The sequence below is a fragment of the Oncorhynchus clarkii genome, chromosome 3 (assembly GCF_045791955.1).
Source record: "Oncorhynchus clarkii lewisi isolate Uvic-CL-2024 chromosome 3, UVic_Ocla_1.0, whole genome shotgun sequence".
In the NCBI taxonomy this organism is placed as follows: domain Eukaryota; kingdom Metazoa; phylum Chordata; class Actinopteri; order Salmoniformes; family Salmonidae; genus Oncorhynchus; species Oncorhynchus clarkii.
Window position 1 is genome coordinate 61,934,890 of NC_092149.1, and position 25,158 is coordinate 61,960,047.

General features: G+C 42.8%; 1 protein-coding gene across 1 annotated transcript in view; it reads right to left on the reverse strand.

Moving 5' to 3' along the window:
• Positions 1-629: 629 nt before the first annotated feature.
• LOC139400859 (protein disulfide-isomerase A5-like) overlaps positions 630-25,158 on the reverse strand; it is a 52,211-nt gene continuing 27,682 nt past the window's right edge. The window contains 8 exon segments of the mRNA XM_071145451.1: positions 630-4,789; positions 4,951-5,085; positions 16,164-16,234; positions 18,724-18,854; positions 19,423-19,586; positions 20,707-20,774; positions 23,271-23,407; positions 24,906-24,977. Coding sequence (XP_071001552.1) covers positions 4,718-4,789; positions 4,951-5,085; positions 16,164-16,234; positions 18,724-18,854; positions 19,423-19,586; positions 20,707-20,774; positions 23,271-23,407; positions 24,906-24,977 — 850 coding nt within the window. The 3' untranslated portion in view covers positions 630-4,717.

The window sequence follows — 25,158 nt, forward strand, 5'->3', positions numbered from 1 at the left end:
ACACATTATTCCATTTGTTAGTCACATGTCTGTGGAACTTGTTCAGTTTGTCAGTTGCTGAATTTTTTACCTTTAATTAGGCAAGTCAGTTAAGAACAAATTCTTATTGTCATTGACGGCCTAGGAACAGTGGGATAACTGCCTGTTCAGGGGCAGAACGACAGATTTGTACCTTGTTAGCTTGGGGATTTGAACTTGCAACCTTCTGGTGGCTAGACCAACGCTCTAACCACTAAGCTACCCTGTCGCCCCAAATACAAATATTTACATGTTAAGTTTGCTGAAAATAAACAGTTGACAGTGACAGGATGTTTTTTTTGCCCACTTTGGACACCCATGCTCTGGCTGAGTTTGTAAGTAACTAAACAAAAGAGCTCAGCTGCACTCGGTATGTAGGAGCTCACAGGACATAGGTTGAACATACTGGAACAAAGGTTGGACACACAAAATCCCAGGCTCTCACTATCTTTGACTCTGATTTTATGTTACATGGTATTCTTCACTCAGTTTATTGGCTCAGTTTCAAATAATCTATAAGTAAACGAATACGTCGCTATTGCATTATAATGAAAATTAAGAGATTGACAACAATATAAATTGAGAATGAGAAAGGCCATCGAGAACATGTCTTGGAAATGTTTGAGTTTTTATTTTTTGCAAAGTCCTTTTGCAAAGTCCTTATTCAAAAGGTGCAAAACTGTACATATGGCTGGGCACAGAAAATCAACAAATTGCAACAATGACTTCTTGGCATAGGTGTGACAGTTTATACACAATACGAAGTGCTTTGGGATAAGACAAAAGGTTGTCTTTATGAAAGTTTATGTAAAGTCTTCAACCATTTGCTAGAACTGAGGCCATGTGATGAAGAAACAATAGTGAAAGGAGACAAAGAAAATGATCAACAGAAAAATAACAGAACATCTAAAACAGCAGTAAAGCAGTATTCCAACACTCTGTGATGCAGTTAGTTTTGCAGAAATGTAATGGTAACATTAAATGGAGATCTTGTTCTGTCAGTCAGCAGTCATTCCAGGTGGATCTAATTTGGAAGTAGCCCATTTAGAATACCAAACAATGTATTAGTTCATTAACCCCCATATGGACCATGTTTTTTTTTAAAAATACTTCCTGCCATGATTCAGCACAGGAAATGTAAACGACCATTTTAATCTATACATCTCATACAAGACAAATGTAAACAGTTCTTTTAAATGTGGCGACTCTAGAGCACAAAACCCTCCAACTGCAACGCAAACAAGCTAGTTCCCTTTGTTTTCACTATCCCTGAGAACCTTATTCAATAATGAAAGGACCCAAACTCCTGAATAATACAAGTTCAGCTACAGATAGGCCTTTAAATATTTATGGCGGCTTAAGCAGATTAGTTGAAAACACACAGCATTAATGTTGCCAAAGATAATGGTAATGATCCGGTATCAATGATACTGCCAAGCTCAGGGAGTGTGTGTGTGCACCAAATGTTTTATTTAATATTTCCTGACCATTTTAATCTATAAAAATGTTACTTTTCAAACAAGACAAATGTAAACAGGTATTTTAATTTGGCAACTCTAGAACTCAAAACCATTCAACTGCAATACAAACAAGCTAGTTCCCTTTAATTGTGTTTTTGCTATCCTGAGAACCTTACTCAATAATGAAAGAAGCCAAACTCCTGAATATTGAAACACAAGTTCAGCTACAGATAGGCCTTTAAATATTTATAGCGGCCTAAGCAGGGGAGTTGAAAACACAGCATTAAAGTTGCCACGAAGGTAATGGTAATGGCTCCAGTATTGATGATAGTGCCGAGTGTTAAGGGGGTCCGTCGACTTTCTCACATCTCTGCGCTATTGTGAAATCTGAAGTCATCCAGTTGGATGTGTTGGGACATAAGGGATAACATTTCCCAGACCAGGGCACAGAGACAGTCATACAGAGGCAATCTGCTCGTGGATCATGGAATTTTATCCTACGAGGTGCAGCTTCTGCTGGTTCGGTTCTAACTGATAATGAATTGCCCCCACCTGCTGTCCCAGGTCTAAATCAGTCCCAAGAATAGAAAAAAATGGTTCTAGAGTATATTCATATTCCCATATGCCTACTGATATTGAGTTGAATGGTTCTGACTGCTAACCAAACAAAAGGAGGAAAAGATGGACTGGGACAGTGTCTTGTTCCAGAAAACATTTTAAGGATGGAGCAAAAAAGTCATGTTCAATAGGAGACGGCACATTAACGACCATATTTGGTCCATAGCTTTTCTAAAGCCTCTGTTTTTGATGGAATACACTAGAGTAATGCAGGACTATTGTAAAGCGGTAATACTAGGCATATCACTACAACAGGAGGATTCTGGAAATCATTGTCTGGAAATGAAATGTACAGTAACAATAATTCTAATTTATTTTTGGCACTTTATGTTCCTGTCAGATTTGATTTACTTGTGTTGCCAAGTCAACCATGGGACATGGCGGAATGGAAGCACCAGGCCTCAAAGCACCACTACAAGAGCTTTGCTATGTTTAAGAGTCTATGATCATTCACAACTATCCTTCTGACTCAGATGAGTGATTAACTTCCGTACATATATTTAAGGCCACAGTTAATAGATCATTGTCCTCCTGAAACAAACCAAGACCTAACATGACAGACCGGTCGGTACAAAAATATTGAAACCGTAATATTGGAAGATCGTATTCCTCTTCAGGGCAACAAACCGAGGTGGATAGGACAGTAGGTTAGTGATCCTTGTAGCTGGCTGTAGGTGGCACATGCAACACAACCACAGCTCAGCTAGCCCACCAAAATCAGATTCTCAGGAGTGGGAAGGGAGAGTCTGGTATTGCATAGATACAGTAAGGCAGTGTTTCCCAAACTCGGTTTGGACTGAGGACTGAGTTTGGGATACCCTGCAGTAAGGTGTAGCTTTCCACAAATGCAGTCACGGTATTTGGGCAAAATTTTCCTGCTGATTTCTTTCTGGTTCTGTTTGATTTTTTTTATCATTCCATCAAAATGTAAAAAAAGAAAGTGGCCACTGGCATTACAAACATGATCGCTAAAAAATAGCTGTGTTCTGGGAGAGGCTATATGGACACGCCTGGTGCCCAAAATGTATGACATATGTGGTGCAACGAGAGTTGAGTGTCGACGAATGGATTCAGTTCAGTCAGTCCAGTCAGTCGTACTAGTGAGCCCTCCCCAGCTAACTAGTTTATGCTTGCGTCTAGAAACTTCAACGAGAATTTGAAATTTGTCTCCCGAATTTCAGAATCAGTTTTTATCAAAGTAATTCTTTGTTTTTTAAAATCGGGGTAACAATGTAGATAATGCCGTAATTGTACATTTTCTGTGAACATCACTACAATAAATGTGCAACCGATATCAGAACAAGATGACAGCTATCTAGTTATTTCCCTCTCCTGACTGTAGGAGAGGTGCTCAGCAAGCGGGAGCGAAGTCAACACTGTGGCTCGTGTGGTGTTGCCCTCACTGTCACTCAGAAATGATTCCAGTGTCTGCCTGCTGAAAATCCTTCCCAGTGTTTGTAGGCTACCTGCCCCTCCCTCCAAAGAATGCATTGTTTACTGTAGCCTACTGACGTTACAGGCATGATTCCGAAATTAAGGAGAGACATTTCAATTAGAGAATAGATTCACTTTTACAATGCTACTTAACTATATTATTCTTATCACGTTTCGCATTTATTAACTACAAAAATATGCGTTTTAAATTTTACTTCTGGTGCCGCTCTGCACACACCGCTTGTTAGCTAGGTCTGGTCTAGCTCTCAAACTCTAGATGGCATTATGTGTAATGAAACTGAGAGTCATGATCAAGGGCTAGCTCTGGTCCAACGTTAGTTAAGCCAACTCTAAAGCAAAAATTCAGTCGCATGTCACTCTACACTACACTTTGTCCAAAGCATGTACATAGCTTGCCTGCACCATACTGCTTTATCCATTGGTGAAGTAACTTAATGTTGAGCTAAATGTAAAAAAAAAAAAAACGAAATAAACCTCTACTTTTTTGGGGTTCGAAACGGTTCAGAACTTTCTTTTGCTGGTCGGAACAGTGGAATAAAATGAAAAAAAAAAAGAGTTCTGTTCAGACCTAAATTATTTTGGTTCCAGTTTCTGCTACCAATATTACAAGTTATTTCTCGTGTAGGCTGCTATCCTACTCAAGTGGGATGGAACAAATTGGCTACATTAGCTGATACAGCATATGATACAGCTGCCGGTGAAGCAAATGCTGCTCAGTGGGAAGCACCGACAACATCGTTGCACTGGTCATTCACACAGGCTTGTCATTACGTTAGCTAATAGGCATGTCATGGTAACATCCAGATGGTAACCAATACTGCAAGTTATTTCTCCCTTGCCCATCAAATTACACATCACTTTCTGTAAAAAAAAAAAAAAAAATTAAAAAAATTAGCACCATGCTGCTGTTTCCCGCATGAACTAGCTAGCTGGGAAGGGCTCATCAGGACAACTGACTGAACAGAATCCATGAGTCTCCCAGCTGCGCAACATGTCATCAATTTAGGTACCCGGCGTGTTCATATAGCATCTCCCCTGAAACTCTGAGGTTCTCAAGTCTCCACCCCGTGATTACACGTCATGACGACATCACGTGATGTCAGTGCTAAGAGGCCCCTGCCACGGTCAGTGCAACGACAGGCTCCTCCCCCTCTCCACACCCTGCCTTAAAGCTCCTCTTTCCTCTTGCCCTGGTCCCGCCCCCGCAGGCTGCGCATGAAACCTATAAATCCTGCCTCCTAGGGAGAGGAAGAGAGAAGAGGCCTGTGATAAATATAATAACTTAGTATAGGTTAATGGTGTAAATACAGTACATAGTGAAAGATTATCTTCAACGGTAACAAGGATACAGTGCATAAATGAACATAGGGCACTAAGACTAAAGATCAGTGTCGCTTACCCCTCGGTCTCCGTTGTATTTTTCTGCAAACTTGCCGTAGTTGTAGTAGTTGAAGGTGGGGTAGCCTTCCACACTCTCCTGCTTGCACAGCTCCTGGTTCTGTCCTTTAGTGCAGTCCACGGCAACATAGGCTATCTGAGGGTATAAAGCAGGTAGAAGCTTAGCTTCAACATATGGTCATACACAGAAAGCAATATGTAACAGCAACCACAACTTCCAAAATGGTCAGCTACATAAGAACCAAATGTGTGCATGTTGCAGAATACTGTAAAGTTATGCACGACAAGTAGACATTTCAAGTATATGCTTTCAACAAAGCTACTTTGGCACTGAGCTGTTCTGCATCCACATTGATTCCCTCCACATTCCCAAACTGAGTCTGCCAGGTTCCCAGTTAGATGAACCTCACCTGCTCAGTTGCCCCTATCCCTCCCATTGATTTTGAGCTAGCTGTGGTGTCAGTTTGTAGTGGCCGTTTAAAGCTGGAATCCATAGTGGTGAAACTGCCTTGTCTGTTCGGAACTAAAAAACAACAAATAAGTTATGCAAACAGTTTTGTTATCACGGCACAGTTATTCAAATATCTGAACATACGTTAATATTCGATTACTTGGGAGAGTATTCATTTGAGAATAAAAAAAAAATGTAAAATGCTTTGTCACGCATACTCTTTCCTCCCTCCGGCACTCGACGTCACCGGTCTACTAACCACCGGTCCTGGCAACCCAAATTAAGCACACCTGGACTTCCCCCTGATTACTCTCCCTTTATTTGGTTCTCAGTAGTATTAGTCATTAGTAGTATTAGTCATTGTTCTCTCACGTTCAGAACGCTTCATTTTTGTTCATCTGTATTGGTTCATTATTAACTCCCATTCTCAAATCAAATTTAATTTGTCACATGCGCCGAATACAACAGGTGTAGTAGACCTTACCGTGAAATTATTACTTCTGCACCTGCTTCCCGGCATATATGTTCCAGGCTTTATCTACAATTTTATGAAATTATCTGTGACCGATCATTTGAATGTAATGGTCTATCATTAAAATAGTTTGAGTGCACACTATAGAAAAGATGCACTAGTAGCCTAGACACATTTCACACACGTAGCTTGTTATTGTCGGTCAGAGTCCCTAGTCAGAGGCTCCATGTGTAACAAGTGGGAGAATTCTAATCAATGCACAATGGAATTAAAATTACAGAATTAAGCTTGCTAAATGAGTTTGCAATTCAGTTTGGCTAGTTTCTCCCCCTCTGGCTGTGTCTAAACTTACATGCGACTTCTGATATCAGAATACGAAGATCGCTTCGAAAAGACCGGTCTAAAAACATACGAAAGTCCGGTTGTGGTCGGATTGTGTTCAGATCTGGCTGACCAGCATTGTGCGTGGATTTCTCCTCAGTCTGGACTAGAGCTGTTGCAGTGACGCATTACAGCCACACCGGCAGTCACGACCGCAGCCAAATTCCCTGTCACGGTAATCCCAACAAAACTATACAAAAAAAAAAAATGCGGCCGACTGGTAGCCTAACAAACTTGCTACTAGGGCTGGGCAATAAAGCCAAAATCACTGTTTTTCACATTTTGGACGGTATGACAGAATGTAATGTTTTTACATTTGCTTTATGAGTAGTGTGACCTTACGGTGGCAACGCATACATTAAGTGCTGCATCAGCCATGCAGACTAAACGCAAGTGTCTTGTGGTTGAGCAACAACTAATGCACTCCTTAAGCCTGGGTAGGTCTATGTGGAAAGTGGCAGGGAGAGAGACGACTCAAGTAGCGGAGTAAACTGTAAAAATGGAGGTTACACACGGCATATCATTTAAAGCAAACATTCAAATACCATTAAAGGTAAAGTAAAAACCCAAACCAGTTTGTGCATCAATACCGGTATATAGTAAAATAAGGTATACTGCCCAGCCCTACCTGGTAATCAGTGTTGAATTTGAATAATCTGAATGAGGACAAATGGATGGGAGTTAGAGCTCCCGTTCCGAAATGACAGGGCAGCCCTGGACCCTATATGCATAAATATTGGGTCCAGGACAAAAATCGGTCCGATCAGAGCGCAGGACGCAGCAGAAGAGCAATTTTTTGTACTATTTTATCAAACCCAGAGCCATTACAAAAAAAGGGAGAGAGAGAGAGAAGGGCACAGAGCGAGCAGCTGTAGGCTATTAGAGTAGAGGCCGTGCCGTGTGTGTAAGAATGTGTGAGTAATAAAAGCTTCCGCATGCATGGGAGCATAGGCTTGTCAATAAGGTTAGGGGAAGCAAAGCTTTCCCTAAAGTGCATTTAATTACATTTCCAAAATGATAAAGCTTTAGCCTACTCCAGACTATACAGAAATAAAATAATTCAAAATAGGCTACTACACCAGAACACATGATTTGGCCACACATAAACATTAGCTTCTTTAAAATAAAAAAAAGCTGTTGACTAGAGTTATGGCCCATAGATGGTTCCTCACCCTGAAAGTAGTCTAACATTAAGTTGTACACAACTGAAATGTTCCTTTAAGAAAAAATTACTACTACACTCCTATCAAGCTAGACCACATCCCCATCAGGCTAGACCATGAAGCAATCACTCCTACTTGAAAACGACAAGAGATGTGTGTCTTGGCTGTCGCAGCCAGAAAGAAACAGGACAGTCGTAAATACCATCTGATACAGTGCACCCCTTCCCCTCCGCTTGTCTTTTTGGATAGATCAAATGGCACCCTATTCCCTATGCAGTCCACTAAATTTGGCCAAAAGTGGTGCACTACACAGGGAATAGTGGTGCCATTTGGGACATAGACAGCCTCTCAAAGACAACGCAGCACATTGCGCTTGTCACCATTAAGTAATCACCAGCCGTCTCCTGAGGACCGATATGTTGAACATTAGTTTAGCTGAGGCGGAACTAATTTGACAAGTTGCAATCATTTTGACTTGCAATAGGTAGGACAGTTTTTGCAAAAAGGATGATCAATGTTTCCATTGATCATCCTTGAGATGTTTCTACAAATTGACTGGAGTCCATCTGTGGTAAAGTCAATTGATTGGACATGATTTGGAAGGAATTGTCCGTAGAGCTCAGAGACAGGATTGTGTCGAGGCAGAGCTGGGGAAGTGTAACAAAAAAATGACTGCAGCATCGAAGGTCCCCAAGAACACAGCGGCCTTCATTCTTAAATGGAAGAAGTTTAGAACCACCAAGACTCTCCCTAGAGGTGGCCGCCTGGCCAAACTGAGCAATTGGGGGAGAAGGGCCATGGTCAGGGAGGTGAACAAGAACCCGATGGTCACTGACAAAGCTCCAGAGATCCTCTGTGGAGATGGGAGAAGCTTCCAGAAGGACAACCATCACTACAGCACGCCACCCATCAGGCCTTTATGGTATAGTGGCCAGACGGAAACCAATCCTCAGCAAAAAAAGTCACATGACAGCTCACTTGGGAGTTTGCCAAAAAGGCACCTAAAGACTCTGGCCATGAGAAACAAGATTCTCTGGTTTGATGGAACCAAGATTGAACTCGGCCTGGACGCCAAGCATCACATCTGAGAAAACCTGGCACCATCCCTACGAGAAAGCATCTTGGTGGCAGCATTGTGGTGTGAATATGTATTTCAGTGGCAGGGAGATGAGTCAGGATAGAGGTAAAGATGAACAAAGCAAAGTACAGAGCCATCCTTGATGAAAACCTGCTCCGGAGTGCTCACAACCTCAGACTGGGGCGAAGGTTCACCTTCCAACAGGACAAGGATCCTAAGCACAAAGCCTAGACAACGCAGGAGTGGCTTCGGGACTAGTCTCTGAATGTCCTTGAGTGGCCCAGCCAGAGCGCGGACTTGAACCCGAACGAACATCTCTGGAGAGACCTGAAAATAGTTGTGTGACGCTCCCCATCCAACCAGAGACGATCTGCAGAGAAGAGAAACTCCAAATTCACTACTTTATCATCCAAAAATGCAGCTCACGTCAGCGGGATGGGGTGCCTTTTCATTAAGAGAGATGTCTACCGTGGATCGCTAATATAATGATTATCAAATATTTGTCACGTGCGTGATGTTGACAGCAAGGAACTTTAAGCTCTCAACCGGTTCCACAACAGCCCCGTCAATGAGAATGGGGGCGTGCTCGGTCCTCCTTTTCCTGTAGTCCACAATCTCCTTTGTCGTGATCACGTTGAGGGAGAGGTTGTCCTTGCACCACATGGTCAGGTTTCTGACCTCCTCCCTATAGGCTGTCTCATCGTTGTCGGTGATCAGGCTTACCACTTGTGTCATTAGCAAACTTGGTGTTGGGAGTCGATCAGTCATGAGTGAACAGGGAGTACAGGAGGGGGACTGAGTACACACACACACACCCGAGGACCCATGCATGCTCAGAGTACACGTCATGGTAATCCGTCTGGCCCCGCCTTGCGAATGTTGACCTGCAATGGTCTTACATTGGCTGCAGAGAGCGTGATCACAGTCATCCGGAAGAGCTGATCCATTCATGCACGTTTCAGTGTTACTTGCCTTGAAGTGAGCGAATAAGTAGTTTAGCTCGTCTGTTAGACTAATGGTTTGTAATGGTTTGCAAGCCCTGCCACATCCGACGAGCATCGGAGGCAGTGTAGTACTTTTCAAACTTAGTCCTGTAGTGACGCTTTGCCTGTTTGATGGTTCGTCTGAGGGCGTAGCGGGATTTCTTACAAGCTTCCGGGTTAGAAGCAGCAGCTCTAGCCTTTAGCTCAGCGCAGATGTTGCCTGTAATAAATGGTTTTTGGTTGGTACGTACAGTTACTGTGGTGACGACATCGTCGATGCATTATCGATGAAGCCAATGACTGATATGGTGTACTCCTCAATGCCATCGGAAGAATGCCGGAACATATGCCAGTGTGCCAACAGTCCTGTAGCTTAACAGCTGCTTAATCTGTCCACTTTTTTTATTGACTGAATCACTGGTGCTTCCTGCTTAAATTTTTGCTTGTAAGAAGGATAATATAATTATGGTCAGATTTTCCAAATGCAGGGCGAGGGAGAGCTTTGTACGCGTCTCTGTGTGGAGTAAAGGTGGTCCAGAGTTTTTTTCCCCCTCTGGTTGCACATTTAACATGCTGATAGGAATTTGGTAAAAACGGATTCAAGTTTCCCTGCATTAAAGTCCCCGGCCACTTGGAGCACCGCCTCTGGATGAGTGTTTTTCTGTTTGATTATGGCAGTATACAGCTCATTGAGTGCAGTTTTAGTGCCAGCAATGTGTCGGAGGCTACACCGTGCACCTGGCAACCTTGGCTAGCGCGCACTGCGCCCGGCCCGCCACAGCTGGTGCGCGATGAGACAAGGACATCCCTACCGACCAAGCCCTCCCTAACCCGGACGACGCTAGGCCAATTGTGCGTCGCCCCACGGACCTCCCGGTCACGGCCGGTTATGACAGCGCGAACCCAGGGACTCTGATGGAACAACTGGCGCTGCAGTACACTGCGCCACCCAGGAGGCCCAGCTGTATGTTCTTAATGTCGTCGTTTAGCCACGACTCGGTGAAACATAAGATATTACAGTTAATGTCCCATTGGTAGGATATACGTGCTTTCAGTTCGCCCCATTTATTTTCCAGCGATTGAACGTTAGCTAGTAGGGCAGAAGGCAAAGGCAAATTATTGACTGAATCACTGGTTGGTTAAGAGCCAATAAGGCGGCAGCCATCCCCGCCGGTGCTATCATTCAACCATTATGATCACACTTCCTCAATTTAAATATTATGTGGACACCTATACATTTGGCAGCCAAGCACAATATCTATACAACTAGAATAAAAACCTCCAGGCTTCTATCATAAATCTCAATTCAATAAAAAGGAAAATAATTTTAGGGGGCAGATACCAGACGGATGGATCCCGTTGGAAACAGCCTAGTCTTCTGTTAAATCTAGACGCTGCTTTATCAAGCAGACAATAGCAGATGACCAACATCAATTGAGGGATATTGACTAATTGTCCCGCTGATGGCTCATCAGGTGTCGATGTGGGCTCTTAAAGTATTAAGATGATTGGATCATGTAAGTCAATACATGTCACAAGTGTGGGGGGGGGGGGGGGGCTTCACTTGTTCTCTATTGCTCCTCAAGCAAAGGGGGGAGGCCGATGACATCATGGATCCCCATCAGACCAACTCCTTGAAGTTCAGTTGTGTCTTTGAAGAGGTAGTGTTTCCTACCTGTGCAGCTCAGTCATATTCAGTGTTCTTTTCATAGAAAAAAATGCAACTGGATCTTAAATATTGGTTAAATTCACTAGTAGACTAATACTCCTCCAATCAATGGAGATTCTTTGGGCTGCTGATAAGTTCGAGGGGGATCAGCCAGGAAAAGCTACAGTGCCTTGCTAAAGGCAATTAATATCCAACATATGCTGTTTGAGTATACTTTCCAAGGAAATAGGAGTTTAATTATTGAAATTGGATTCTTAAATGCATTACTACCAGGTTAAAATAACTAGGTTTCTTTGTTTCTTCTAGGCTATTGAACATGGGAATGTTTATTTAAATACTACATACAAGTAGGCTTTTAGATTAGGCTAGTACATTCGTCAAGTAATCCGCCCAAACCTGGCTACAAGAAAAGGCAACAAAAGGAGCGCATGCTTCCTGTGGCTTGTTAAATCACACCCAGCTCAGATTGTCAATAAACAAAGATGTAGTAGAGGCTGTTTTTAAACCAGCTTAAAACAGCCAACAGTGACACCAGCCAACGCACAGTCAAAAGAGTGGCCCACGAAGGAGTTTGCTTCTGTAGCATTCACTGTAAAATACACCGCTTTGCAGCAGTGCTGTGAAGGGATGAGAAGGTGCATGAGGAGTAAGAGAAGGTACCCCTGTGTATGTTGCATTGGAGCACCTGCTTCCTCACCCAACCACAACACCAAGCAACCAACCAGCCATCCCTCCCTGGATACACAGCCTCAAATGCTTAGTGGCAGTAATGGTTACTACACCACACCCCGCCTGCAGACTGTCTGTTTTAAGTGTTTACTCCAAGTTGACACATAAGAGATCCTTCAGCCAAGCAGCGTTAAACACCCGCTCTGCTCTGGGCTCGTTATGGAGTCTCAGTGACGAAGTGCACAGAGAGTGACTTGTTTCAGCCCCACCCCGTGACTGGGATCTAGGCAATAAACACAGAGCTAGTAGATGGTGATTCATGCGAATCTAGAATAAAGACAAATTCTTGGACCTAGGCGTGCATTTAATGCCACGCGTATCCACAGCAGAGAGATTCACATTCTGGGCTGAGGGTGCAGATCTCATTCTGAACAAGAACTAATATTTGCTTGATAACAATATGAACACTTAAGTCCAGAATAAAGAGTTACCTTACAATCAGTGATTTAGTAAACCTTTTAAGAGATTTATTTCCACAATGTGAATAATGAAAGATACGCAAGCCAAATACCAAAAGAGCTTAGTCAGATTGAGTGACGCAACCAGTATGCTTAATTTAACACTAAATACTTATGGCTGGGGGCAGTATTGAGTAGCTTGGATGAATAAGGTGCCCAGAATAAACTGCCTGCTACTCAGTTCCAGTTGCTAATATATGCATATTATTAGTATATTTGGATAGAAAACACTGAAGTTTCTAAAACTGTTTGAATGATGTCCGAGTACAACAGAACTCATATGGCAGGCAAAAACCTGAGAAAAAAATCCAACCAGGAAGTGGGAAATCTGAGGTTGGTCAATTTTCAACTCAGCCCCTATTGAAGATAGTGGGATGTTGGTCATGTTGCACTTCCTAAGGCTTCAACTAGATGTCAGTCTTCAGAACCTTGTTTGAGGCTTCTACTGTAAAGGAGGGGCTCATAAGGGCCCTTTGAGTCAGTGGTCTGGCAGAGTGCCAAAAGCTTGTGACGCTCGTTAAGAGCTCGCGTTTCATTGCATTTCTAAAGGAATTTTCCAGTTGGAACATTATTAAAGATGTTAAAAACAGCCTAAAGATTGATTCTATACATCGTTTGACTTGTTTCTACAGACTAACCTAATTTTCTGACATTGTCTGCTCCTAGTGAAAGCGCTTCATGAGTTTTGGTTACCAAACACGCTAGCAAAAGAAGCTCTTTGGACATAAATGGGCATTATCAAAACATTTGGAACTGGGATTCCTGGGAGTGCATTTTGATGACGTAAATAGTCATTTGACTTCTTTTGACTGCACAATATGGCAGATTTTTTTTGGTCTGAGCTCCGTACTCAGATTGCATGGTTTGTTTTTTCCCGTAAAGCTTTTTTGAAATCTGACACAGCGGTTGCATTAACCTCTATAGGGCATGTGGGACGCTAGCGTCCCATCTGGCCAAAATCCGGTGAGATTGCAGAGCGCCAAATTCAAATACAGAAATGCTCATTATAAAAATTCCGAAAACATAACATATTTTACATAGGTTTAAAGATTAACTTCTTGTTAATCCAACCATAGTGTCAAATTAATAAAATGCTTTTTGGCGAAACCATACCTAGCCCAGAACATAGCCCAGTTGACAAATTACTACAAACAGTAACCAGCTAAGCAGAAGCGTTACAAAACTCAGAGATAAAATGAATCCCTTACCTTTGATGATCTTCATATGGTGGCACTCAGAAGACATTCGTTTACTCAATAAATGCTCATTTTGTTCGATTAAGTCTCTTTATATCCAAAAACCTCAGTTTTGTTCACGCGTTTTCAGTAATCCACAGGCTCAAACGCAGTCAAAAAAAATCCACATTGTATCCGTAAAGTTCATAGAGACATGTCAAACAATGTTTATATTCAAATCCTCAGGTTGTTTTTAGCCTAAATGATCTAATATTTCAACAGGACAATAACGTTGTTAATATAAAAGGTAAACAAGAAATGCACTCGCGGGATTGCGCATGAAAAAGCTCTGTGACACGTAAGGGTCCACCCATTCAGACTGGTCTTACTCCCTCATTTATAAGAATACAAGCCTGAAACAATTTCTAAAGACTGTTGACATCTAGTGGACGGCATATGAACTGCAAATTTAGTTCTAAGTCAATGGATACTAATGTAATTGAATAGAAAACTCCAAAACCCCCCAACAAAAATCTTTCTGAATGGATTTCTCAGGTTCTGTTATACACAGACACTATTTTAACAGTTTTGGAAACTTTAGTGTTTTCTATCCAAATCTACCAGTTATATGCATATCATATATTCTGGGCCCAAGTAGCAGGCGGTTTAATTTGGGCATGCTTTTCATCCAAAATTCCAAATACTGCCCCCTACCCTAGAGAGGTTAAGGAGAAGTGCATCAAAGGTTCCATGCAAAACACCTGTATTTTCATCAACATTTATTATGAGTATTTCTGTAAATTGATGTGGCTCGCCGCAAAATCAGATGTTTTTGGAACTACTGAACATAAACGCGCCAATGTATACTGAGATTTGATATAAATATGAACTTTATCGAACATACATGTATTGTGTAATATGAAGTCCTATGAGTGTCATCTGATGAAGATCAGCAAAGGATAGTGATTCATTCTCTCTATTTCTGATTTTTGTGACTGCTCTTTGGCTGGAAAAATGGCTGTGTTTTTCTGTGACTTGGCTCTGAACAATCGTTTGTGGTGCTTTCGCTGTAAAGCCTATTTGAAATTGGACACTGGTGGGATGAATAAGAAGTGTATCTTTAAAATGTGTGCAATACTTGTATGTTTGAGGAATTTTAATTAATGGGATTTCTGTTTTGAATTTGTAGTCATATCGATCCCGTTAGCGGGATCTCAACCCCAAGAAGTTAACTTCCGTTTGTGGTCAGTTAGTGTTATGATCATTAATGCTTACTGTGAGTACAGCAAAGCACGCTGCCCTGTTGTTCAGCGAGTTCACGTTACAGTGTGTGTGCACAGAGGTGAGTCAGATAGGGTCTTGCTAACAACTGGAAACAGTAACTGAGTTGACTGAGTCAGGGAATCAGAACATAGACTTAGAGGAGGGAGGCTGTCAGATGGATTGAGAGGATGAGTCAGAGGTTAACCTCTGATCTCCCCATCCCGGATCCGGTATCAGGAATACAGACTCAAGCTCATTACCATAACGCAACGTTAACTATTCATGAAAATCGCAAATGAAATGAAATAAATATGCCATCTCTCAAGCTTAGCCTTTTGTAAACAACACTGTCATCTCAGATTTTCTAAATATGCTTCTCAACCATAGGAAAACAATAATTTGTGTAAAAGTAGCTAGCTAGCGTAGCATTTAGCGTTAGCATCCAGCACGCAACATTTCAATAAAAACATAAGCCTTCAAATAAAATCATTTACCTTTAAAGAACTTCTGATGTTTTCAATGAGGATACTCTCAGATAGCAGATGCTCAGTTTTTCCAAAAAGATTCTTTGTGTATTAGAAATAGCTCCGTATTATACATCACATTTGGCTACCAAAAAAACCCGAAAATTCAGTCCTCAAAACGCGAACTTTTTTCCAAATTAACTCCATAATATCGACTGAAAACATGGCAAACGTTGTTTAGAATCAATCCTCAAGGTGTTTTTCACATCTCTTCATTGATATATCGTTCTTGGAAGCATGGTTTCTCCCCTCAATCAAATGGAAAAGTACAAGCAGCTGGCAATTGCGCACCGAATTCCACGCAGGACACCAGGCGGACACTTGGAAAATGTAGTCTCTTATGGTCAATCTTCCAATGATATGCCTACAAATACGTCACAATGCTGCTAACACCTTGGGGGAACGACAGAAAGTGTAGGCTCATTCCTTGCGCAATCACAGCCATATAAGGAGACAATGGAAAACAGAGCTTCAGAAATTCTGCTCATTTCCTGGTTGACGCATCTTGGTTTCGCCTGTAGAATGAGTTCTGGGGCACTTACAGACAATATCTTTGCAGATTCTGAAACTTCAGTGTTTTCTTTCAAAAACTGTCAAGAATATGCATAGTCGAGCATCTTTTCGTGACAAAATATCGCGCTTAAAACGGGAACGTTTTTTATCCAAAAATGAAATAGCACCCCTAGAGATCAAAGAGGTTAACTGAGGCTGGAGGTAGAGAGGGAGTACAGTATCTGACTTAAGTTCAAGCCAGAGAGTGCATCTAAAAGTAGTAATGCTTATGAAGGTCAACGGTACATTGAGACAGAAGAGGAATAAAGAAAAATAGACAATGTGTACATTTCAGGAGGGTTGGAGGGAGGCTCACCTTGCGGTCCTCTTTAAAGAGATCTGCTGCTGTGGTGAAGTGAGGGACAGCGTTCTTACAGTGGGGACACCCTGTTAGGGAGCAGAGAGAGACACACACACTCAAGGTTATTACAGAATAGACTGACCCTTGGCTCACCCCAACTACCTACCATTAATACCCCATAAAGACAACAGGATTTATTGTAATTCAAAACACACAAAACCTAGTGATCATTATGCTCCCTCACATACTCAAATACACACACACACACACAACCCCCCCCCCCCCCCCCCCCCCCCCCCCCCCAACACTCTCCCGGGCCAGCCTGTCCCTTTCAGAATTACCCCACATTAGTGATGGCTCACTTGTATTTTATAGGGAGATATAAATCCCTTTATTGGGAGTCATAAATGAAACCTCCCTGCCGCTTTCCTCGGGCCATCCATATCTGTCCCAGCCACCGGCTGGCTCCCTGAACCCCACCACACAAAAGGTATGCATGTGTGCGCCACCCATCCTCTAGTCACTGTACAGACCGGGACAGGCACATTTACAGCCCTCGTGTGGTACACCAGTCTGTTTGACATGCTGCCCACGTATCTAACAGAATGACATCAGTTCACCAGTGATATGAAGGTTAGCAAAAAAGGTGACGCAAGCATTAACTCACTAAAAAGGTTTGTTGAATGACATTTTGAAAGATACAAATACATTCAGGTTTCGGTTTCTTTAAACAAAGCCTGGATTGTGCAACACTCTCCACTTCCTCATTTATGGACCATGACTGAAAATACATAATGGTGCAAAAAAATACTGTTACAACCAATTTCCCCACTTATTGTTGTTGTTATGATGATGACCAGCATCAGAGCTAAGGATGGGCCCTGCCTCATTGACCACAATTCCCTGGTTATGTCCCAAATGGCACCCTGTCTCCTATATAAACACTGCTTTTGACTCATAGGGCCCTAGTCAAAAGTAGTGCACTATATAGGGAATAGGGTGCCATTTGGGACAGACCACATTTACCAGGGCTCAGAATGGCAGGAATACCATTTTATACTAAAGAATGCTGGATATGTCAGATAATGACTGCCCGCTTGACTTTCAGCAAGGGGATGCACAGCCACAAGAGACACTTTACCTGCTTAGGGTCAACTACTGTAATAACTTTTTTTTAAAGTGAATACTGATACCACTTTTGCTGCCACTGACTAAGAAGATTACCAAGTAAGTGAATACTTCTGGATAGTTTGCTTTGCTGCTGAAAATGGACAAAAAAAAATAGACATTAAATGAGAACCCTCTCCTTTTCACCATGAGAATGCCTTCAGTCATTTCAGTCCCTTTCACATCATAATTGATACTCAACAATAGAACCACAGGGAGCTGCAGCAAGCCTTATGCTCTGATTTTCCCATTCTGTTGAAGAATGTGAAATATGTTGAATCTTCTTATGTAATTGGTGTAAGAGCTATAGTAGTAAAAACGATGTGCTGTGTCTCTCCAATACATGCAGGGTATAATATACCAGTTTGTCCGATCCCATCTTGATTCTACACTTCACATATTAAACTGACAATTCCCAACAAGTCCAATTGAAATATACAGTAGCTTTCTGGTGTAAGCACACCTTTAAATGTTAATGCTTTCTTATTTACAAATAATTTCCAGTATTTAGCCTAAAAAGGTATGATACAAATAAGCATTTATTGAATTGCGACAAATAACTAGGAGGAAATTCCTGGGGATAGGAGTAGGTAGCGTTGCTCTGATACATGTTAGAGGTAGCAGTTTAGTTCAGAAGATCTGACGAAGAGGAGGCTGCAATTAGCAGATGCCCTCCTTTAGCTAACAATTTACATATTGTCTGAAGGCATTAGATTAGACAGTCTTCATGTGTAAGTCAGTAGTTTGATCTCTCAAAGCCCCTAATAGGCGGTTGTTACAAAGAGGATTAGGAGAAGAGGGACAAAAAAAGAGAGCAGGTTGTTATTGCTGTGTTCTGCTGGGTCTCCATTCTTCACAACCTCTTTGTGGAGGAAAAACCAAAGGCGTTGTTTTGTTTCATGTTAACTAAGAGGAAGACGGGCGGTGCAGTGATGTGGTCTTTTAAGTCTCTTATCAGACAGGGACTGCAGAGCTTCTTTACTGTCAGCCTGCACAGCCCATGAACCTGTCCTGAATTACTTGGGAAGGAAGGGTGTGCGAGTCCACTGAAAGGATATGAGATGCTGTATTGGCCTGACAATGCTGTCTACTACTCCCCCCCAATGGTACTATAAGTCTATACTGAGCATTGTCATTTTCCACCAGATGGCAGATCTTGGCAAGAAAGTCTAGAATGATTGTATTGGTGGTGTAAAACCTTAAACCCTTTTGTTCCTTACGGAGCATAGATCATTAAAAAAAAAAGTGTAAAAAGTTCAATCAAATGTTGTTATAGCGGACACTAACAAGCGGTGCCGTGTCATCGTCACTAGCAGGGTGCTAATGTAGCAGAGACGATTTGGACTCTGTCTCGTGATGAGGTAGCCCTGCCTGAGACTAGTTATTCCAAATGTCACATTCGTCTTACATGGTGCATAGAACATGACGAGGGCATGCTTCTTCTTCTTCAAAACTTCCCTGAAGTCCTCCATTCCAAGATGGCTGACACCAGATGGCTTGTCTTCCCAGGACTGCTCTGGGGGAGGGGGTGCCTGGGGGCTGGGGTCACAAACAATGGAAAAATTGTGGATCAGTTTGAAAAGAAAAGACATTCAGCAACTTTTGATAGCACTAGCTTAATAGAAGGAAAAAAAAAATCTCATTGTTAAAACTGAGGGTTCCAACAATACAAAACATGAGCATTACATCACTGCATCTAGCAGTATAGTAAAGCACCCTCAAAGCAGCTTACTGTTGTTCATTTGCACCATCTAACATCCTCGTGATCTCGCAAGACTTCATAGTCCACTGGAGATAACAGGCATCATATATCTAGCCAGTTAAGCTCAGCAGAGAATGTGACGTGTCAGCCCGAATCCTAACATACTACATCAAGTCAATGAAGGGGTGAGACACACCAACACTTGACTCCAGAAATTGAGAACTGCCTCAGTTTAAGCCCATTTTACATAAACTAATCTGGAACTGGTGTGTTGACCTGGTCCTAGATCAGTTTGTGCTGAGAATATTACTAGGAATTGGCAAAATAGCACAAACAGATCTGGACCAGGCTTATGTTGACCCTGGGTTATGGAAGGACAAAGTACTATAGAAGAACATGGCTCACTTCTGTAGATATTCAATGATCTTGTCCTTGCTCCTAAGGTGGGGTAGAGTGAACTTATCCTCTCCCTTCTCAAAGTACTTGACGGTGGGGAAGCCGGAGATCTTGAAGCGGTCTCCCACCGCCTTGTGAATGGTGGTGTCCACGGCTGCCAGAACCCCAGGGCTCTGGAGCAACAAAAGGGCAGGAGTCAGATCAGGATACACCACCACATAGATCAGCTAGTTCAGACTGGATCACAACACTTAAAGGTCAACTCAGCCCAGTGAGAACAGAGGAAAAAAAATCACAGAAAAGTAAGCACATGCAGTTCACGCCACACAAATAACTCAGGCGAGATTAAAATAAGTTCAAAATACTTTTGGAACATCATTGTAGAGGCAAGAAAAGCCCAAAAACTGGTTGATCCTTCTAGGTAATTCAGAGGCTGAATATAAACCCTGAAAAGTACACCTCATCATTTCTGGAAATACATACACTGACTGAGTACACCAAACATTTGGAACACCTTCCTAATATAAAGTTGCACCCCCCCCCTTTGCCACGAGAACAGTCACTTCATTGGGGCATGGCCTCCACAAGGTGTCGAAAGCATTCCACAGGGATGCTGGCCCATGGGGAACCCAATGCTTCCCACAGTTGTGTCAAGTTGGCTGGATGTCCATTGGGTGGTGGACCATTGCTGATACAAAATCCAGTAGTGTTGCAGAAGAGCGGAACAGAGCAGATCGGGGATGGAAGAGATAATTGTTCCAATCCCCATGCGTTCTCTGCTGATTTGTATTGGCCTGATCCTGGCTCTGGGCTGGGGAGTGTAGAGGGCAGACACACCCAGCTAATCAGAAACACATAAGGAGCTCTGACAGCCAGGCACTGTCAGACTGACTGCACCAGCCAAGTAGAAGGGTTTAACTCTCTGTTCTGGTGTTCACTTCAGGCAATATCTCACAGCTGGGGTTTGGAATAAATTGGTGTTGAAAGGCTTCAACAGAAGTATGCACATACATATAAATACACACATCACAAGCACTGTTTTTAGAACGTTGGGCCAGAAACTGGAAGGTTGCTGGATCGAATACCCAAGCTGACAAGGTAAAAATGTGTTCTGCCCCTGAGCAAGGCAGCTAACCAAGTGTTCCCCGGGCGCCAAAGACGTGGATGTCAATTAAGGCAGCTCCCCGCACCCCTCTGATTCAGAGGGTTGAGGGTTAAATGCAGAAGAAGCATTTCAGTTGGACAACTGACTAGGTATCCCTCTTTCCCTGTTACATACACCATCGTACTTACATTTGTGTCTTTGAGGTATTCAGCGGCTTCCTCATACTCTGGCTTCATCTTTTTACAATGGCCACACCCTGCGGTTCAAAACACAAAACAGACATGACTACCTGAGCGTGGATGACTTAATGCTAGGGATTCTCACCATACATGCCCATAATCACATTATAAGTGGCCTTATAATAGAAACAGAAGAGCCTCTTGAATGAATCAAGCCATTCGCAACACTGTTCTCAGTAGGGCCTCATCCAAGTACATTCAATTAAAATTCTCCTCCCCCCCACCTGTTTTCAACTTACCATTGGCAGTTTTACTATATAAAAATGTATAACACCTAATGTTGCCCAACTTGTGCTTTGTTTACTTAACAAGTCAGAGACCGACACACGGAACTAATGAGCAACATTCTCAACTCGTAATCAAGTGGGTTATTTCCCTAGAAGGGACAGTAAATTGTAAGACATTTATCAGAGTGAGTTAACTCCCTGAAGTATAAGCCTGAAGGATATAGTCATGTCTGTCCACTAACTATAGGCATGACTCCATCCATACGCCAGGGTGTAGCTGTAGGAATTGAAAGGTTCTGTCCTCATCACCTCTAGCCAGTGTAACGGGAGATAACAGTGGAACTGAGACCAGTGACGTGAGAGGATAATAGGACTAATGTTCCCCACAGTGCAAGCTCGTCAACACAGCTGTAACATTGAATTCCAGCATCATGAATAAATGCAGCGCTTAAATTTTTTATTTTTTTTTTAAAAAGGATGAGCTCGGCATCTTATTTTTAGAACTGAAAAAAAAAAAAGTTCAGATTCTGAACTCAATATTTGTAACCAGCATCCACTAGAGGTTTTTGTGAGGCCTGTATTGCCTAAGCTCTCTGAAGAGCAGAATGCATGCTGTGTTTGTTTTCTAATAGCATTGCTGTGCATGGCTGGATGCATCTGCTAGATCTTAAGTTGGCACATTGCCATATTCAAAACGGCCAGGAACAGTCCTCAATCAGTAACATCTGAACTCCACATTACACACTGTTCCTTGCAAAATACTTATTTGCGTTTAATTTGAATCTTTTGTAGAATTGTCAGACAGGATTTGTGGAGGAAAGCACTGCCTCTGACCTTAAAAGAAAAGTTGTTTAAAAACAGGAGACAGAATAATAGTGCTTTATTGCTTCATCTTCTGCATCACCTCACCTCTGCTGGTTTCATCACCTTCATTTAGTGTCTGGAGAAGGACAGGAGTTTTGGGGGAGGAGGGCTAAGCTACATGAAATGTTGATTCACAGCAGGGGAGTGTGCATTTCCTTTTGGAGTGTTGAACAGAAAGACTTCTTGGGTATTAAAACAAGGCTGCTCTGCTGAGTATGGCTCAGTGTGTCTGGCCATGTTTCCTCCTATCACTGGTGTGACTAGACTAGTGGATGATGGTAATTTGGCCAGATCCTGTTTTTAACCTTGGTGTGGACAGGTCTGAGACACACGCCCACATATATCACCAGCATCCGTCATGCTTGAGAGGATCCACCAGGGCCATTCAGACAAACCAGTAATTTGGTCTCTATACATCCTGCGTCGGCAGATGCACACAGACAAGGGAAACTACGTAAGAGTTTGGACAAACGCTGTTGCTCTTGACCATGAGGCCATTAGTCTCACTATGACAGCTTGACCATTAAACTGCTTCCAGGCAAGTGTGTGTTATTTCATGTGTATGCATTTGGTCTTGCTAGGAGGGGCTCCTATGTGTGTTTTGAGAGAGCTGAAATGTCTGCCTGATGTGCTTATATCAGTTGGTTGCTCTTGGCTTGGGCATCTCAGTGAGTGGCCACAGCAGTTCCCAGTGGAGTGTGACAGCCAGGATGTCCATTGTGAGATGCAGGGCACCATGGGGCGAGGGTGGGTCGGTCTAGTGGCCTTTCTGTGTTATAACAAGGAGCCATATAAAAAAGGGGCTTTTATCCGCAGTGAGCCATGGTCCTTTATATACACCACGGGTGAGTACCAGGTTGACAGGAAAAGTAAAGAGGGCCTAAGTGAGGACCAGCCAGGAGGAGGTCGTCAGCAGACAAGAGGGAAAGATTTGAAAGTGCTGAAAAACCTTTGATTTTGAACTAGTTGAGCTCGAGTCAAACAAGACATGTGGATTGTTTTCAAAACCTTAAATAGGGCATTATCTAGGCAGGGAGAGCATCTTCATGCAGATTCAGAGTGTAACAATGCACAATTCAGTTGTGCAACTATTGCATTCTAAAATGTGCATGTACAGTATTTGCATATATTTGAAGTTATACAGTGAGCCATGACAATCACTGCTTTTCAACTGTCAAAACATCCCCCTGACGTTTACTTGCTTCTCTACTCACAGATCAGATGAGTTTTGTATGAGGATGTTTCGCAATGGAAATCTAAACAGCTGAAGATTTTAACTTTGGCACTTTTACAAAGTGTTTGCTATTGTTACAATCTGTTGCATAAGCTCTAGCAATGACACGATGAAACTTATGTAAAGCGTATGATGTCATAATAACCTAGTTACTTTGAGTGCGTGTGTGTGTGTGTGTGGCTACTCACATGGAGCGTAGAACATGATCAGGACAGACGGGTGTTCAGCCAGGAACCCATCAAAGGAGTCGTCAGTCAGGTGAAAGACAGGGGAGTCAGTCTCCGACCACTGGACCTCTGGGACCTTCGGCTGGGGGGGCTGGGGACTGGAGAGACAGGAGAGGGTGGGAGTGAGAAAATAATGATTTAAAAGAACTGAGAAGTGAGCTAAAAACATGTTTATGAATAGAGGCAGGCCCAGCTGTACTGTAGCACCTACTCCACCTCACGGCATGTCAGACACATCTGGCCTGTAGTGGTCACACCCATATGACAGAGCCCTCCCTAGCACAGCCAAGACCTTGTGGAGGCACACAGACACCACTTCTTACAGTCTTTTACTCCTACTAGCCACGAGTCCAGGAGAAGACATACGAGTGTTAATAACAACCGTCTACAGCACGTGTAAATGAGCCTAGGAGGTTGAATATCTGTTTTCATGTGCAAATGGGATGCAGCTACAGATTGACAGCTCCTGGACAGTGTGCTCCAGAGTACTGCATGTCATCGCCAATATATTCAAGTGCACAGCAGGTGCATACTTATTCACAGTACTCATTCATAGCCAGATGTCCAGCTCGTTTCTAGGCAACATCAGGTGCACTTCCTTATTACTTAGCCTACTGATGCCTGCTGCAGTACCACTTTGTGTGCGTGTGGTGTTCGTGCCCGCTTTCATAACGACAGACAACCCATAATGTCACCATGGAGGAATCTAAACGCCCAGCTCTGCAGTGTTTTTTTCCTCTGCCCATTCAGGTTCATCCCATCTTGCAGAGGTGATGTGAGGCCATCCACAGAGGCATGTAATGTTCACTAAGGATATTGGATCATTAACTATTAGTACTACAGACCTCCTAGCAGGTCATACTGGACCCTAGAGGAAGACTGAGTCAGGATCATTTCTACAGTGTGTACGAACAGGTGTGTGTATGGGTATATACCGTGGGATTGTTTCTGAAGTGGTTAGTGTACTCCAAGGAGATGAAAGCTGTCATGCCTTGAAGCATCTGCCTGCGAGAACCACTGGAGACTCAGTTGTCGCCGTCTTTGTTCCCTGCAATAGCTGTGAAATCTGCTCTGTGCCCTTTCAATAGACTAGAGCACGGTGAACAGCCGAGTGTGAGAGCCAACCGGGATCAGAGTGAGTGGGGACTTTTCATTTATTTTACCTTTAACTACGCATGTTAGTTAAGAACAAATTCTTATTTTCAATGACAGCCTAGGAACAGTGGGTTAAGTGCCTTGTCCGGGCAGCAGAACAGCTCGCGGATTCGATCTTGCAACCTTCCAGTTACTAGTCCAACGCGCTAACCACTAGGCTACCTGCCACCCCACAAAGAGGTGAGACCACAGGGTAGGTTGATAAACTCTGTACAGGCGTAATATGCCACTTACAAGATACTTTTATCCAAAGAGTTACAGTACGGCAAGTATACACACTCATTTCATTGGCCTAGGGGTTGCTAACACCACGCTCCTACCAACTGAGCCACACAGAAACATGCCAGAGTTTTCCCAGCTCCCTAACTCGTGGTCAGTAAATCCTCCTGACCCTATTTTATGAGGGGAAAGTGATGAAGGAAAGGAAACAGTTAAACTCACTTCTTCATCCAGTCAGTGATGTCCTTGGCTGTGCCCCCATAGTTTTCATAGTGGTGCTGGAACTTCCCCTTCCTAAAAAGACAGGAGAAAGCGAGGGAATATAAAACATCTGCTGGCATCAGTACAGTATCACCCAGAATAATTACCACGTCACGCGTGTTGCACAACATTCAGCTTCTAGAAGTTAGAACGATGGAAAAACTACTGACTTTACTGAAAGAGTTGACCTCTAGGAAAGTGCATTATTTATATT